Source organism: Branchiostoma belcheri, unplaced genomic scaffold, assembly GCF_001625305.1.
Source record: "Branchiostoma belcheri isolate BF01 breed outbred unplaced genomic scaffold, Haploidv18h27 scaffold46, whole genome shotgun sequence".
In the NCBI taxonomy this organism is placed as follows: domain Eukaryota; kingdom Metazoa; phylum Chordata; class Leptocardii; order Amphioxiformes; family Branchiostomatidae; genus Branchiostoma; species Branchiostoma belcheri.
In genome coordinates this window covers 512,845-531,959 of record NW_017804087.1, presented here as the reverse complement: position 1 = coordinate 531,959, position 19,115 = coordinate 512,845, and the positions used below count along the sequence as shown (strand labels likewise).

Sequence of the window (19,115 nt, the reverse complement as noted above, 5' to 3'; positions counted from 1 at the left end):
GTTACTCTTATATGTCCAGGCAAGTGATAAAACTTTTCACAGAAGTCTGAAATGTCTTGTTTTCTCTGTTCCATCTCCAGTCATTAGAGGGATAAAGTTAAATACGACGGCCAACCGGTAACCACGGCTTCTGCTCGCCCCCCGGCTGTGACGCGGCTCCCCCGCGCTGCGCCGCGCTGTCGCAGTCGTCAAGCTGGCCACCGATGAACTGTACGACTACTCCCCTGGGCAGCTCGCTGATTCGTCTCCGAGCAGCTCCAGTCGTGATGGTTCAATGAAGGAACTGAGAGACGCCAGTTGCCTTACAGGTGAGCCTAGGATAGATTTGAAAATGTGTAAGGAAGAAGTTAGAACTATCTTGGCCATACCAATTTGTTTCATAATGGTTTTCAGACATTTTAAGCTGAAAATGTACATGCGTAGCAATCAGACATGTTCTACAATTCATTCAAGTTGCAAAAAAATGAAGGCAGAGACCTGGCCAAGGTCTTCAAGCATATTTAAAAAAAAAAAATCTGCAAACCAGCAAACTAAATTGGTGTGGCCTAAGCTTTGGTTTTGAATGCACAAATTCTACAAAATGTTTTTAGTTCTTGGCTAGAAAATTTGTGCCAACTTAATTATCTGAGACAAAGTTTGAAACAGAAACTAAATGAATTGAGGTTGCAATGTGCCACAAATACAGAATGATATTGCTACATTCTGTTTTATCATGTGAACACCATATATTGTCAGCATATCAGCAAGCTAAGGCTTTTAATTTCATAGGCTCTTCATGAAATAGAAAGTAAAAGGTGTCGAGTCACAATGACCCCTCCCCCTAAAAAAGAAAGCTACCAATTTGAACCCGACGCCACTCGTTGAAATTTACAATCCTTGGGGTGATCGCAAACAGGAATTCCAATTTGCCCTCTCTCCCCACCTTATTCCCTGTGACGTCAATGCAGAACGTAAACCACTCATTTCGTATTCTTACCGCACCCCGGGACAGAGATTAAGGAAGGCAGGACTAACTCCTTAGATAATCAAACTGTCGTTTCTTCCACAACATCTTGTGAAAAATTGAATAGCTTTTAGTGTTTTACCGTATGGACGTCACTTCATGAATACTGGTAGAACTCACTGTTCACTGGTTTAAGGTGGCACACCCCAGTTTATTTTGGGGCTCAATTTGATTCTGCACACCTTCAAAATCACTCACTCACTCACTATCCAGGATTTAAACAACAAAGATTTTATTATTTTTACTGACTCTTAAATGTGAAGCATTGCAATCTACTAGGTGTATACTTTAGTCTATTCCATCCCTGCACAAGGTAGTATTACACAGACTCACACAATGACATTAATGTCTGCTTCATGGTTTAATCAATAGAACAAGTGGTTTGCCCTGTCCAGTGTGTCATTAACCTTGACCCCTCTGTGTTAAAATGTACATGTTGTAATTATAGGGACTTCATGCACATGTGCCCCTAGGCCTGTGGGGTTTTATAATTATAAAACATTTCAGCAGCATGTCCAGATTATGATATAGTGAGGCTAAACTATCTCCAGTTTATGGATAATGTCACATTGATTTTTTCCTTTTCTGTTCCCAAGAAAGTGCCCTACTTTTTTAATGAAAATCAGATATATAAAGATGTACTGCCAATAAAAAAAGTTCTCATGCCTCCATGAAATATTTCTCATGATATGCATTGTTCAACTGTAGTTCATATTTTGACTGACATTACATATGGCCATTTGATGACTTCCTGTCACTCTATGGTGAATGTGACATAAAAATGTATAGCTGAAGTTATTTGCAAAATCACAAATAGACAGACCAAAAACAATACCTCCCCATAATCTGAACTCTACTTCCTGTCTCAATGGTCTGTGGTTACAACATTCCCCCCCCCACTTCCTGTCACTCTACTGTATTCAAATAACTACTACAGACACACAAACACAGGCACCAAAAACAAAACCTCCAGTATATGTCTAGTACTTACCTACCTGATGTGATCTTCAAAGGATTCAGCTCCCCATAACATCAATGCTTTACTCTATGTAAAGCATAATTCTATCAAGCCAGGAACTGAGCTTAGAATAGAAAGAAGCACACCACAATTATCCCTGCAGAAGCTATTACTTGCCGTGCGTTTGTAGGTAATCATAGTTCTCAACCCAGGATTGATTCATTGGGGGATTTGGAATGGAGGGGTTTAGTGGTGCGTAAATATTGCATGTCCTCACAGTCAGAGTCACATGCGTATGGAGTAAGACTGTACGTCATGGATCCACCATCTTGACCTTCATGATGTAAGGACAATGAACAGAAACAGCTGAAGGTCTGCTGTCAAACCACGTCATCTAAAGTGAAAGCACATCTAACCCTCACACAACTAAAAAAATGGTGTTAAAACAGATACTTACTGTTACTGAATATAATTACTGAATGACAGATAGAAATAGGCTTGTTTTTCCTCTATTAGATTAACCATTCAGCACTAAGGACAGGCACAATACATTGGTAAGCAATGGGTGAAAAAACATCATTGGCAATGTCCCATGAGAATATTCTATATTGAGTTATTGTATTATGATCTAATGGAAGGTCTGGATTACCTCACTTTTGTTAAAAGCGAAACAATAATGCTTGAATCAGATCAATATATTACAATATTTCATATAAACTGACTTATGCTATGAGGATATCTTTTACATTTTTGATAAAAATAGAATTACATTTTGAAGAACTATGAAGCAGAGATGATTGCTATTTTGTTGAGGAAAGGCTTGACCAGTACAAATTCAATCAACCTTACAAATTACAATTATAGTCATAATTACAACATCGTAATATTATAAACATAAACAACAATTACTTCCCGTAAAAGCTTATTAGAAGAATTACAAACATTATAACCCTCTAAAACAAAGATAGAATCACTCTATATTGTCTGTTAAGAGACAACAAACAAGATATTGTTTAAACCAGCCCGATGACCTGGATGTTAGGACGGACGTATCCCAGCAGCCCTTGGGGCACGCCTGGCACCAAATACATCATAGAACCGTCCCATTAGGCTGTATAATGCGTTTGCTGCTGCAATCGAGCGGGGGAATTGCACGGCATATAGAAAACGAGAACGCTCGCGGGAGGCTCCACGACATTCCGTTAACACGGCGCGTACGTAGTCGTCACGTGAAGTGATTAACGGCGAATGGTGACGGGCTGTGAGTCTCGGAGAGGTGGGGCATGCCGATATTTCACAACATATACGCATTGATATCCAGAAAATGGGGTGGTGATACCGTGAATGCAAGACCTAGACATTGAAGAGTGGCCGTTTGAGGTTGATACTGTGGGGAAAAAACGACTGTATACGTTGGAAGAGATTGTCGAGTGGCCTTTCGAAGGTAGGACAAATATCACGCTTAATGCTCTCAGCACATGACAAATCGATTGTCAATACGTGGTATTCATACTAGAGGCGTACGCATGTGTAAGGATTTGTATAAAGCTGTTGTGATATTTTTCAAGTATACAGTGAAAAACGTCAATATTTGCCAGATTTACAGAAAGATATCTGAGGAATTTTATGGGTTTTTAAAGGCAAACAATGGTTTACATTGATGCTTGAATTATGTAGGTGTCGGCATACATGTATTACAAGACAATGCTAACAGAACTGATCAGAACTGAAATGGAAACATACTGATTCAAATACATTGCATTTAGGACCAATAAATTTTACCTTATACATATTTAACTTGAATTTAATCAAACGGTCTGTATACTAGCAATGTGCATAAAACACATGGCTGGACAAATAATGAATATAACAATCGATATATCATAAATCTATTGTGGTCAAATTATATCCCATGTAACTGACAGTTGCACAATCATGTAGAATATTTTACAAGCAATGTCATCTTTAAAAATGCATTTTTCTAATACATTACAACATCTGGTAGGTCTATTATTTCACAGTATGTTATATTTATAACTTGTCTGTCCACAAAGGTAGTACGTTTTCCATATGTATAAAAATATGATGGTTTTCCCATATGTATGTAAAATGAGAAGGAGTGTTTATGGTAAAATCTTTATATAATACACAAGAATGCATAATACATGTGGTATTGTTATTGTGTGACACAGACTATACATATGGATGAAGAACAATGTAATTGCAGTATCCTGGCAGCAACAATTGAGACAAATTGTCTTTGTTTAGAACATGGCAGCAAGAAATTTATTACAGGTTCATGTTAGAAAATATATCAATTTTTGCTACACATAATATTTTTTCATTTGTCTGCCACATTGGAAAGACTAGTCTTCATTTCTTTAGCAAAATATAGTATATTTTTCAGAGTCAGGATCATTCTAGAAATTTTAGACAAAACAGCCAAATTTATGACTTTATCATGTTTATCAACAAACTGACAACGCTTTTTTTTTAATGCAAAATATGTTATATTTCTTTTTCCATTTTTCATAGTATTTATGATATCTACAAAGCCATTCCAGTGGATACAAAATCAGTCATGTATATGATTTTTATAGTATAACCCAGTATATCCCAAAATATGTGTCCCAAGTTTGCAATGCTCATTGCGTTGAAAAAATGGCAATACAGATTGCAAATAACATTACTATGACCAGGCGATAATTCAGTTATCTACCAGCTAGACACCTCCATAAGCTACTCACACCCGTTATCTTATTATCACTCATTTATCATTCTTACTCATCATTAACCTTCAGCATGCTAAGGTAGCACTTTGACAGCAAGTCTGTATTTCTTATGGGTTTAGGCAGCAGGCAGAGGGTTAACATTAGTCACAGAAATGTAGAAGGCACACAAACAACATTATTGTGAGGTGGTTTTGCATGTGAGTCATGTGTGAAATTGTGTATTACAGTGCACTTTTCTTTATCAGATTAACCATTCAGCACCAAGGACAGACACAATACATCAGTAAGCAATGGGTGAAAAAAAAAATTGTTGTTGCCAAAATAATGTCTTTTCTAACCAACCCTTCATGATGGCTGTATTACAGGACATGATGTAGACATCTTAGAATAAACAAGACTGGCAATGAAAACATACATTGCCATGGCGACGGTGGTTGCTGTTAGGGTTATTGTTTGCATGGCACTGCCATGACACTGCCATGATGGTACCTGTTAAGTCTAGACAGATACGGTGCACTCCTTCCCTGAGTGTATAGTGAACGAGCCCCGGGGTCACAGAAAGCAGGGCCATAGGGCAGACAGATCTTCCCAAGGGTTTATAGGAATGTGGGCATAGATGTGGGTCAGAGAAATGCCTGTGGACATTCCGCATGCCTGTGGACAAAATGCTAACCATTCACTGGGTACGGCATGTGGGGAATGTCCAGGCTAGAATGTGGGACATACACTTGACATACAATTCCTACCTAGTGAAATTCCAGGAAACCCTTGGGACATTGTGGAAATTGTACAGATTGACAAGACTCCCATGATGTTCATGAAGTCGGTACAGATTCACAAGACTAAAAATTCTTGTGAATCTGTATCGACAGTCTTCTGAGCTCTGCTGCATTTAAACAGGTACTATTATTATGATATCTTTCTCTTCTATTATAATAATTGAGACGTTTATTGCAAATTCATGCCCAGAGGCTAATTGTCAGTTACAAACATAAAAGGACATTGAAGAACAGTGAGTATATAAAATAACTAAAATCTACATGATGAAAGGTAGTTGTCTAAAATTGTAGCTATGTCTAAAACTATGTCTGAAGGGTTTGACTTCCCTTTTGAAAACTGTAGAAGCTTCGAAGACATCATCAGTGCATATCTGTAAGTCTCCTTCTCAGCATTTCCCCAACATGTTCAGATTCACAATGTGATCGACTTTACTCACAGAAGTAATTCTAAAATGTCTTTAGAGGTTGTAGTTTATTCACCTGGAAGGCATGTGGGAAAGGAATGTGAGCAAAAATGTAGGACTTCCACTTGGAAGGCTTGAAGACTTCCACTTGGAAGGAATGTTGTAAGGCATGTGCGAATGCATGGAAGCAAGAATGTAAAACTTCCACTTGGAAGGCATGTGGGAATGGCAAGAATGTAAAACATCCACTTGGAAGACATGTGGGAATGAGGGCCAGAAAGTAGGACATCCATAAGACTTCAGTGCATGTGCAGACAGGCATTGACGACATGCCACAAATCCCTAGGGTTTACAGCGCATGTTAAGAATGCAGGCATAGCAACCATACCACTATATGTCCCACCGGTTTTCAGCGCATGACGAAGGGCAGGCATTGTACAAATTCCACGTTGTTCCAAATCGAACAGCTCCCGAATGAAACGTCGTTGTTCTCATCAGGAGAAACCACACCACCACTAAGCGCTTAAATCGTAAATGGCAACAACACATCTGAGTAACCTACAATTTAAAGACGACCGCCCGCGTTTCACGGACTGGACTTGACGAGTTACAGGATATATTGCTGAGGTGGCTAAGAAAATGGAACTGGGCACGCAGAGGACCAACGTTCTGGGCGGAAATAGTTCACATAGGACTGTGTGACAGCCGGAGAGGAATTATTGTGCAAGCCAAAACTGATGATCTTGGGCCTGAAAAAAGGTTTCCCTTCTACTAGTTTTCAAAAAGTCATCACATGGCAGAAGGTGCGAATGACCCCTTGCAGTTGTCGTTTTTGGGTGGTATTTTTTCTAACCGGAGGCCTTCCGCAAGCACCCTATGGCCAGGCAAACTTTAAGGTAATGTAACAGGAAATCCATTTAAGGCTAAATAAAGCCGTATAAAACACCTGTGTCGATGGTCTTACAGAAGTACAAATCTCTCTCTGGTGTAGATAGTATGCAGATGTATTGTCATATATCATACATGATTAATTTTACGGCATACTTAGGACTGCATGCACAAAAAAACTCTAAAATACATGTGTACTTCTACCTTGTCCTGTAACAAAATTGATCTAGTCAATATATTTGGTTATGCCAACCAACGTCAACAACCTATCAATGTCAACCTCTGATGTGTTCAACATATATGTAAGTGCATTTATGTTCGTGAGGAGTTAACTTCGCGATATACCTATCCTATCCTAGCTAACTGATCTCCGTGTCAACAGTTTGAATTTGTAATGAAATAGAAATTTATATGAACAATCCTTTCCATTCATGAAGAGTTGTTATATTTAGAACTTCTTGTAAAACGGTAGCACAAAACATCTAATATGTGTAATAGTCTATACACAACGCAAGCTTCAAATGCGCTAGTTTGCTAGAAACGGGTCACATGATAATATTGTACTCGCCGATTTTTTTGAACTCATAAATATCAACTTGAATGTATCCCAACCATGCGACTCAATAGAAGCTTGGTGGAAAGACAGCGTGGGTCATTTTCCAAATTCCAGTAGAGTAGTATTTACACAAAAAACGCGCATGGTCTCTGTAAATTATATTAACATTTAAGATAAAGTCTATGTCTTGTGCTGACTTACGTAGAATTCATCATAGGATTCATCATTGAACATGGCAAACTTACCATCCAGGACACGCGTTAATAGATCGGTCCGGTTACAGTCGTAGAATTAAAACAGTCCATTACACTCTACGGAAAATGGGCATGCGGGGACCTCCTTAAAATGCTATTGTCTATTGTCATAACAGATCCTAAAACAACACACACTTTGACTAGTGTTGGCAACTTCTTTGACTAGTGTTGGCAACTTAAAAAAACTCCAAATCACGACCTTGACAACTAGACATAGATAATGTATATGGCAAACTTACCTATCCAACGGACACTCAACACAAGCGGCTACCTGGTACTACAACAGCACATCCGATCACTATCGACTGTACTCACAGAAGTAATTCTAAAATGTCTTAGGAGTTTGTAGTTCATTCACTTGGAAGGCATGTGGGGCAGGAATGTGAGCAAGAATGTAGGACTTCCACTTGGAATGCTAAGACATCCACTTGGAAGGCATGTGGGAAGAAATGTGGGAAGAATGTAAAACTTCCACTTGAAAGGCATGTGGGTATGTGGGCAAGAATTTAGGACTACGTAGGAATGTGTCCATAAAAGTGTGCCATCAACATGCCTGTAGACATGCCATGCCTGTGGAAAAAAATGCCTGTGCAATTCCTAGAATTCTTGCAAACTACACACAATACTGTGCCATTAGGCTCCCCCCTGAGGCGTCGCCAAAAAAAATTTAGTGAAACATTTATTTAGATCACAAATATCATACACCTCCAAATATAAATTTCATGACATACTTGTCGTGGTGTGTTATACAATACATAGATTCCTTATTGAGGCATGTCTTGATATTTGAATGGTAAAAGAGAGATATTGTAGGTTAGTGGCCTGGATGTAATTTCCAGTTTTTATTGATCAATTAGCTCAATTAGTTATGGTCTAGTTGCTATTGCCACACTCACTCACACTCACTATTTGGTTTAGCATCTGTTGTTCCCATCTCCCGAGGGTTAGACTTTTACACTGATGCTGAGGCTTGATGGCAGCCCAATTACTATTCAATTCAATATAAAACTGTTTGAGTTTTAGAACCACAGATTCAAGAATATGAAATTATTGCAACGTAGTGGCTAAATGTGTGTCTGTCTACCTTTATTCAGAAGCTACTATTTGTACAATTTATTTCTAACAAATAGCAAGACCCAAAAACCATACAGAATATACATTATACAATTACACAAGCAATGTAATTGAAAATGCCATTACTATCTGGTAATCCAGATATAGCCTTTGTGTGTAAATGTCAGAGATCATACAATTCCCCTGGGGAGGACTTTTTCTAACCATCAGACAGTGACTAATATGTTTTGGCACCAATGCACAGTTTGTATGTATTATCATAAAGGCTCTACAAAAGACAATACATTGTATAATACAGCCATTTACAAGTACGTACTGTATTACCTCTATGTATAGATATTTTCTTTCATTGTTTGTTTGTTTGCTTGTGTTTCTGTAGTTATTTTAACATGCTAGGCAAGGAAGTTAGGTCAAATGTCCCAGAAAAGGTTATCTCATTTCCTGTCGTAAAATTTGTTGCTATATATCTGTTTGTTGCCTAATGCCATAGGAGCAAGTAGGAATATGCATATATATAGAAGGCACAAACACACAGACATACACACACACACAGATACACACACACACACACACACACACACACATACACTTATGCAAAGTACACACAAACAACAACAAAAACAATACCTCTGGTTACGGAGGTAAATATACATGTATACCGTCCAATAACACTAATCCTTCTATGTTACCTCTTATGAATCACAAGACTTATACCATACCATATTGATAGCACTGGTCTGCCGATGGGAGATGTAAAGCTTATCATAATCAGGGGACCAAAGCCTAAGTGTCTGACCTTGAGTGATATTGATTAAATCAGTCCTTTTAAGGGCTTTCATACATCTGACTGCACCGATAGTAAAGTTTGATTATCATAGCAAAGGGACCAGGTGTTTTAGCTGCTGGCAAGTATTGAACCGTGGCCTCAAAATACGATTTCTAAAAGCTGATGTCAGAAAAACAGAAATGAATAGTGATGAAAACCATTCCCCCGTCAGAGAGAACGATTTCAAATAACTATAAGTCTGCTAAGCCTGGACGGTTTACAGAAAAGGCCTGTCTGTCAGTGACAGTCATTTGAGCTAGACATCTAACTAAAAGGGAGATTGCCTTTATCGATCGAGGTCTCTCCATTTAGGAGTAGTAATAGGCAGTGAGGTACTGAGTCAGGAAAGTACGTCAAAGCCACCGAAACGTGACTGTTTGCAGTTTTTAGGGTTGCGTAAGGGTACAGACCGTGAAAATCATTAATGTACAGTCATTATAACCAACTGACCCGAAGAACACTTTTACCAAAAAAGCTGTACATGGGGGTTTTGAGAATATTTGTTTTTGAAAAGAACTACATGGGGGAACACTGAAATGTACTTATTAGGAGTATTGAAACACTTGATTCTGGATGGAAAAAATTGATATGGACAGTCCATTTTGGAATGGGGAGGAATTAAGATGGACTGAAATATGCTTTATTTGCTCTTGAGCAAATGTCTGCTTTTCTAGTTTGTGCATTCTAGAAACTTAAAAATGTGGCACCAGACAAAAACAAAAACACTGTATGAGCATTTGAATCCGACAGCTTTGATTTAAGAAGCTTGAAATACCCAAAGCTGGAACTAGAAAGAAAAGAAAAGAAATGAGCTGGAATTACGTAACATTGAAAGATTTGCCGAAATTTTTTTGATTTTACTTTTATTTACGATTTTGTTTACTTTCATTCAGTTCCAGAGAATAGCAGAATGGCCGACCAAAAAGGTGCCAAAGACAATTATGGTAAAAGCAAAATATTATTAATGTTATTTTGAGTATACGTGTATTTTAGGTAGCTATGGGAAAAGGTGGCTTAAGTTTGTAGAAGGTGTTACAATATTACATTCCTTCTAATTCTAGAGTTATAGCTCTTCATAGGAGCATTTTCTCTTTCTTCTAGAAATTCTGCCCCACTGATACATAAAGAGTGCTACAATTTTTGTAACGGTACCCCTTTCCTTTAAAATTGAATGTAGACTTTCTTCCCAGGCAGTAAGGAAGACATAATATATCCTCTGGAAAATAACTGTTATGCCATACTGTCTTCACTTCTTACATACTAAATGCTAGCAATTCTCAGCAAGAATTCAAAGCAAGAAATTCTGAGAAAAACTAGTATTAGTACTAGTACATACTAGTATGCCAGTTTATTTAATTGTGACCATTGCACTCGCTAATATACAATTTATTATAAAAAAATCAAATTTGCGAGGACATCGATAGAAATAATTTTTTTAATGTAATAATATTAATCTATAAATGTTTTTGTTATGTTGAATACTCTGTAGCTGTAATTGCTCAGAATGTTCAAAACCATTTTGGAAAGAGCAAGCATTTCACATTACAGTTTGGGGTACAAATATTTGTTAGTAACTGTAACAGTATAAATTGTTTATACGGTAACAGTATATATTGTTTTGCAAACTGTCAAACTCAAAGGTTTTTATCACCAATGTCTCTTTACATATGGTTGTTGGAAACTAAATACAGAAAAAAATTGAAAACGATTATCTAAAAAAATTTATGATTCAACCTTTCTGCCCCCCTCCCCCATTCTGCCCCCTCCCCCTCCAGACCTCTGCAATAGCCCAGATCTACCCGAGGTAGAGATCATCAGTTTGATCCAGGAGGAGATCCCCCGCTACAAGCTCCGCGCCGACACCGTCTTCGGCTACGAGAACAAGGACTGGTTGGAGAGTCCGGTTCTCCCGCCGGACACGCCCGTAGACCTCTCGCCTGAACAGGCCGAGGAAACGCTCAAATACTTTGGTGAGTTCTCATTGTTTGTTTTTCATGATGTGTTTTATTCGTCCACAGTATTATGTAATTGCTGGTAAATTATCGCTACAAAGTATTTGTATATTCCATACTATACATTATATACTCTATATTTGTATAATTAGATTCTTCAAGTAGCAGAGGCTGAGCTTTTCAGAGTTTGGAGAGATGCAGTTTTATTATGAATTCTTAGATCTATTATACAACATGTACTTGACAATGTATGTTTCCTTGATCAATGAGAACTAACGTGCCAGTCAGCAGAGACACCTATCAAAAAGGAAAGGAACTGCAGGACTGCACCGTGTCATCCTTGTCTACCACTTTTCAACCTAGGGATATCCCATTGCACAATGTAGTTTTGCACTTTTGCCTACATGTTGACATATAGCCTTGATGACAAAACTCTGGATGTGGAGGGTGACCAACATCAGTGTTTACCACAACTGTCATTCACACTACATGAAAGTTGTTTGAGACAGACAACAATGGCTTCTTCTAATTTTATGTCAGATAATTACAAGCCATTGTGTTACAACACGTGCATATTGTAATCCTCATTATGTACTGAATAGTGCAGTGATCAACTGAAAGTAACAGAATGACAGACTGACAATGATACAACTGAACAATTTGCTGCCTTTTGGTACCTAATTTATCAAATTTGCAAGAAACAGACACTCTTTATGTCATGCATAGGTTCTTTACTATGCAAATTATGTCATTCCAAAAAACTGGAAAGACCAGTCATGGTGTCCAGGGAAAAGGTTTGTTTATCTTTTGAATAAATGAGTCATAAGTAGGGTTGAGGATCAGACAGGGTGTGGAGAGGAAGTACCAGTGATGTCATGTTAGTGTTGGCTGTTTGCCATGAAGACAGCATGGAACAGGGGCATACTGTAGTACAGGTCACAGGTAATGTACATATGCTTGGTTTGTTGTTTGTTTGTTCTTTCATTTCTTTTAAGTTGAATGAACAAACCAATGAAGACATTTGTTGATCATTTTTGCCTTAGCAAGGTAAGCATAGGCCAATCTGCATTTACAAACATACACATATTTTACATTTGTACATCTAAATACAGTACATTTGGCTTCCTCTTTCTTCTTGACAATCTTACCAATGTAGGTAGCTGATCAATCAAATTCAGAAGGTGCAAGGAATATACTTATATGTAATAAGAGTCCCTGCAGAAATAAATCAATTTACAGTCGTTAACGCTTAACTGTGCTTGTCTCAAACAGTCTTATTTAGCCCATCCAATACACATGTATGTCTAATAACCACCAATATGCAAATTTAGCCTGACACCTCTAAGAATGGATGAACAATAAGAGTGCTCATTGACTATCATATGAGTATGAGGGGATGTCCCTAACTGAAGCTGGGAGGGGATGTCCCTAAGAAATAAGTGTAAAGTGCCTTTAATGCCCAAGGGCACAACATTGCAATCTGCAAGAGATTCGTAGCCTGGGTACCATCCGTATTTGGTGAGTATTTTAATTTTTTTTAGTGGAGTCGGGTAACAAATAGAGATGGTACCCAGGCCAAGGGATTGGAACCCAGAACCATTCAATTCTTAGTCAACAACCCTAACCACAAGACTACCTTGTTTGCCTGGGCTATGATCAGAAATCCATCCTGTAGACTTTACCTTGACCTTGTTTCCTGTTTGTACAAATGTAGAGCGCCGCCCTAACTAAATACTTAGTACAGCTACATTAATGAGTAACCATGGTCATGTACATAGTATGTACGTGTCTTGTGTGCTAGCACTTCTGTTGTTCACCTTTAAGTTCAAAAGGGCACGGCTGGCAGAAAAATACCTTTTGTTGCTGGCTACACCTGCCAAAAGTAGACTGCAGTAATTAACCTGCTTCCTGCTGAAGTAGGCTTTTGCATTGGTTTTGCGGTTAGGCAGCAGGAAGAACGTTTAACTTAAGAGAGTGCAAACCTCTGCCATATGGTAGAAAAAACTCTTTAAAGGCACCCAAAGTAATTTCAGGGCAGTAAAAGTTTTCAGTTCCAAGTTTTCAGTTTAAAGGAAGCTTCTTGCAGATGTTGAACTTGAACTTTAAGAATGTTCATAAAAAGCTAGTAGAGAGCATCTCTAATTTTTTTTCATCATCATCACTCTTTTTCAAAGTCTAGTCCAGTGTAACAGGCCAATCTGTACCCGCAGAGAAAATGTACCCCAGGATGTATTCTGACCAGGGGTACCTTGTGCCCTGTTACACTGGCTGGGGTGAACCAAAGGCCAAGTAGACCCCAGACGTGTGGTCACGTGCAAACCCTCTCTTTCATGTGTGTTGTCTTGGTTGAAGGAGTTATTTGTTTTCAGCCATCAGGACTTGGACGGACATTTTATGGTTGCTACTTGCGCTGCTGACAGCAGCAACTTTTCTACTTTGAACAGTATATATACACAAAGGGGTCAGGTGAAACATTGTTATGTCACACTAAACACGTCGATGCTTAAGTAGACTCTGTGGCGCCAACTTTTATGTTGAGTATGGATCGTTACGTAATTTAAGATATGAGTATTGGAAATGTAACAATGACTAAGCATGGTAAACAATTTTTTCCAAGAAGTCGTGATCATTTTTTTTATAACTTTTACATCTAAGTTTCAACGGGAAAAAAGGTACTTCATAGGTCCGGCAGTTTTGGAAAGTTCTGAAAGCCAACAAAGAAGTTAGGTTCAAGGGGAATTTTTCTTAAATTAGGTTGTTAGATTCTTTTTTGTGAAGGCATCCAGTGCAATTTCAGGGCAGCAAAACCAAAAAAATATTCTAGATGAGGAAATCTGTCTGATATTGACATTTACTATACTGCCATTTTTAATATCACATTTTTGTCATCATTTTATACTTGAAGCGTATGAAATAGCTTCAAAACAAGTTGTTACGTGAGAAGTCCCTTTATTTTTTGGATACCACCCATAAATAACTAGAACCAGCCTACGACAGAAAACAAACAACCGTTTTCCGTCAGCGACATCACATTTTGCTTCACAGATATCTGTATACTATATGCGAAAGGTTGATTCAGCTTACTTTCTAAAAATGACTAGCAAATTGACGTTGAAAATCCAGTTTTACTAATTGCATCAGATGCATTTAAGACTTCAAAAACACTTTTTATCACAAATAGGGTAGAGGTCGTTCGATGTTTTTCAACCATGCCACAGTTGCACTCTAAGTCTGCATTCACACAGTCCATTGTCAAAGGCCCATAGTTACACATTATCCATCGTTTTACACCCACGGTCGTCGATAAAAAGTTCCATTGTTGCCAATGACAGTGTTTGCATACACATATCCCAAGAAGGATACGGGCAGTTTTGAGAATTTGACTTTGGCCCGTGCGTGACTTACCTGTCACATGCACATGGCATTGGGACGGGCCGTACCAAGTTTTCAACTACCTTAAAAACTAAATTTTAACTTCTTCCCCTCAGAAATACTGTTGACGTAGATGAAAGCTGTCAATAGTTTTAATGCTGATATTGTAGTTTAATTTTTAACGGTTTTAAAGAGTAAAAATGATAGATAGTCTGCAATTCAAGGTACCCCATGGCAGAACCAATGGTACAGTCCGAATAGTTCGTGACTGCATGTACACTTAGTGTTTTAGACCCTCCCTTGTTCCCCCAAGAAACAGGCAACCAAACCTCGCGCGCCGCCTCGAGTCTAAAGTTGCTGACTAAGATTGAACGAAATTTTGCGGCTCATTTGTATTCGGTCTAGCCCATGGTGAAGTAGAAAAAATGTGAACTCCGAAAACTGACGAGTTTTGCTGCTTTGTTTTTCTCTCGCTTTCATACGCAAAATTTCTCGAATCCTGCAGTTGTAGCTTTGCCGTGGATGCAACGTTCATGGCCCAAGATTTTTCTTCAAAGTTGTTGCTTTTTCGGAAATCTCCCTGGATCGTTGATAATACTGAGTGAGCGCGATGATGACCACGGTGAACGGGATCTCCCTGGAGGAGAGAGACTTCCAGCTGGAGGTGACCGTACCGGGCAGCGGGTACTTCGAGCTCCGAGCCTATCACTACGATAGGCTCGATAGCGGCGTTTCTGAGCTCGATGACGAAGAGAGCGGGTATTCGTGTGAGTCTTTTTCCGTCTTTTACGTCTGGTAACTATTGTCATACAATCACACTTAAACTTAGATTAACTTAGTCGTAAATGTGTTGTGCAAAATTCTGCTTTCTTGTTATGGAAAAGGCTGTCTTAGATCCTTGTATCCAGTTGGTTGTTTCACAGCCTGCATGGAAATTCTATTTGGATCAAAATCGTACGACGGCCTACAATGAATATGACTGCGCCATTATTGTTGTTATTCTTCTGATGTAGTATAACTTATACGTTATATTTTGAATATCAAACAATTTCAGACTATTTGAGTTAACCCGGGGTTTTTTCCTTTTGCGTATACGAAGGAATGGTTTTATGAAGATACATAATTTTTCTATACTGTCAGTGTTTCAAAGACTTGTCTCAGGCTCCTTGTCTGATGCATTTTAAAATCTATTCTTCATCTTTTTATAAACAAATGCTGCACAGTACTGCACTTTTAGCTACTTTTTATGTAAGTATGAATGTAGATCCTTGATTAATGTTGTAGCTCCAAAGTGAGTTGGAATGAAAGACTGTTGAAAAGGTATCTTAAAGATTGCCAATAATCATGACATTGTTTATTGCTAAGTTTGTTAACTGGGCTGGTATAACATATTTGCTCTTCAGAAAGAAGTCCAGTATTTAAAAAAGGATCAGAAAACATTGCATTTATCTTCCAGTACTGTTGCTAATTCTGTGGTTATTTGTGGTTTACCACAAAACAAATTGATTTTTGACTACGGAACACAAAATACCAAAAGTCACAGGATAAGAAAATTAATGTATTCATAGAGCATGGAGCATTCTACTTTTGCTTTTTTATTATCAAGAATACCTTAAAGTAGTTTCTGAATTGCCTTTTTTATACTTTTTTTATGAAAAAAGTCCTGGCAAGTACACAGAACTTTTTCAGGGCTTGTAATACCACCAGCATTTGCAGGTTAGTGCAGGTAAAATTGGAGCTGTTTAGCTAGTGCCTTTAGCTGTGTCTTTATGTGGGAGATCAGTCTTTTTTCGGGATCATAAGTTGCTTTTTTTCAGATTTTTGGATTCTCGGTTTCTTGTGCGCTACCTTGGTAGGTGGAGAAAAAAAAGCCTGGCTTGTTCAGCCTTTTGAGAAGGCCATAACTTTGCATCACCATTGCATGAATAGTTCAGCTTGATTTTTGTGCTTAAAATCCTTAGTATGGCCACCTTGAATCTATTGATTTTGACAGACTGAAATCGAAAGGCAAAAGTTTTCCAGACCAGATAAACTTTGTCTGGTGCAGGTGACTTTGTATGTTACGTGCTTCAGTGCACGTATGCACAGAAATGTACTTGGAACCCTACTTTTATTGCACTCTTTTCCAAGAAAAAGATACTACAAGCTGACTGCAAGAAAGTCGTCATACTAAGTCTTCTTGAAAGAAATTATGGGTATAAAACTCATCAACTTTGACCATGTCTGTTTTCAAAACAGGAAAACCTCAATAGACCCACAACAAAAAGTGCACTGAACTCCCAGAAAACAAGATGTTTTGAAACCTAACGCAACACCGTTACACGGTCAACATTTTGTTATCCATTGAGTAAAGACTGTGTTCGTACACATATCATGTGACGGGCTTTGTGAATGGGACCCATGTAATGAACTTGTGATGAAAGCCATTTGCACAGGTGTTAAATGCAAAGACAATGGACCTAAGGTGTTTACTGTATACATGCAAAATGGCTTGGACATGGCCATACCAGGGCTCTAGCCAGCTCAAATTCAAAATCCTTTTCTCTCATCCCAGGTTCATGATTGGACCTGGGGGAGAGAGCTCGCAATCAAAGTTGGGTCCAGGGACACATTTTGTATTTTCAAAGCTTTAAAAACACAATTTCACACATTTAGAGAGGTAAATCATGGGGTTGAGAGTGGTTTTTGGTGGTCCTTTGGGTGTTTTATATTTTTACCCCAAATTTTTGTCCATCAAAGTTGACAAATTGGTGTAAAACCTTTGCCATCACATGCCACATAGTTCCTGCAATTGATGGGAAAACAGGTGCTGGCTAGAGCCCTGGGTAACACACAGGGCAGTCTGTTCTATACAGTCAAGCCTGTACAAGTGAACACCACCACCTGGCCAATGTGACTACATGTACTTTTCAGTTGTCCCTTAGATAATTTTTCCCATTGACACAAGCATTAAGAGTCTTGTCTATAGTGACCACCTGTCCATCGACTCCATGTAGACCAGATTTTATGAGTGGACTTCTTAGTTTTGACTGTACATTGTACTTGATAATGAACAAGCAGGCAATCAACATGTAATACACACTTCATAGTAAGTGTTATGATAAGACAAAAATTTAAGCCTTAATTTTCTTTGCTTAATAGCTACACCTCATTTTTTCCTTCATTCTTTTTTTCTGCTTCATTTTTACTGTCTTCCAAAGTTTGCCTCACTTTAACGTCATTCTGTATATTATAAATGACATTGTTTTACCTCAAAATAGTTTAGCACAATGGACTACTGTATTATGTAAGCCCCATAAATGTCAAGTTTTATCATGTTTGCTTGTACTTTATTTATGATATCATAGTAAATTTCAAGCAGGTAATTATACAATATATCAGTACACAAAGTTGGTACATGACATATACTTTAAAGGTGTTGCTCCTTATTCTAGAAAAGATAAGATTCAATTTTTACAAAGATAGACAGAAAAACATGTAGTCCAGAACATATTTAATTATCAGTGAAATGGACGGGAAAGTTTTTCTGGTGATTCTTCTACTTTTTTGTTTTGCACAATGGTTTCAGAGGAAGATATCACATATTGATAGCTTTTCCGTCAATATAGAATAGATGATACCAAATGCTTGAAAAACATTGACTTCTTAGGAATAATGGTAAGCTTTCTTGGTACAAGTACATGTATATAACAGTATTGTCACAAGGTGGCACAAATATTGGAGAACGGAAATTTGGTTTTGTCTAACTTTTTATCTCCTTTTTCTTGGTAATCGCCCGTGAGTCAGCATTTACACAAGTCATATACGTCCGTGTGCGCTCGAAGTGGGCGTTTATGTCCGCCCCCTTCCCAGGGTGCCTTGCAGTCCGCAGCCCGTGCCCGTGTGGCCTACGTGTGAAGGAGCACGTTCAAATTTGATAGTTCATCTCTGTTCAAACATACCTACAAACATACCTACACCTCTCGTCTGATAAGCAAAGCTGGCCCAGACCCTGGTGTTTGCATGTTGTGACGGTGAAGTGTTTTTGTTGTCACGAGCCAACTGTGTGCGCCGACGTCCAGGTCATTTATTTTATACAAGACCATTCTGACACTGAAATATAACAGTTCCTGAGAATAGTCAAACGTGAAAGGGATTAAATAATACCTTTCACAAAGACATTTGGACAAAAACACACTCTTGTAATGTTAGGGACAAGCCAAGTACAAACTTTAGTTACTAAGATCACATATTATTTTATCGATTTTGTGACTATCACTTTTAATCACTTTCCCAACAAAGGACTTCAAAATTGTTGTTGTTCTCGCCCAAAAACTT

At 38.2% G+C, this 19,115-nt stretch overlaps 1 protein-coding gene across 14 annotated transcripts in view; it reads left to right on the top strand.

Annotated features, from left to right (window-relative positions):
* The first annotated feature begins 210 nt into the window (after positions 1-210).
* Positions 211-19,115, top strand: part of LOC109479049 (trafficking kinesin-binding protein 1-like) — a 49,846-nt gene continuing 30,941 nt past the window's right edge. For 4 of the 14 annotated variants that reach the window (XM_019780905.1, XM_019780923.1, XM_019780924.1 and 1 more), the window contains exons 1-2: positions 3,067-3,405; positions 11,250-11,444. In XM_019780905.1, coding sequence (XP_019636464.1) covers positions 3,306-3,405; positions 11,250-11,444 — 295 coding nt within the window. In that variant the 5' untranslated portion in view covers positions 3,067-3,305. Of the gene's footprint in view, positions 309-3,064; positions 3,406-10,367; positions 10,419-11,249; positions 11,445-12,268; positions 12,369-15,042; positions 15,566-19,115 lie in introns of those variants that run through there. The other 10 variants (XM_019780908.1, XM_019780907.1, XM_019780906.1 and 7 more) reach the window with 9 other exon arrangements.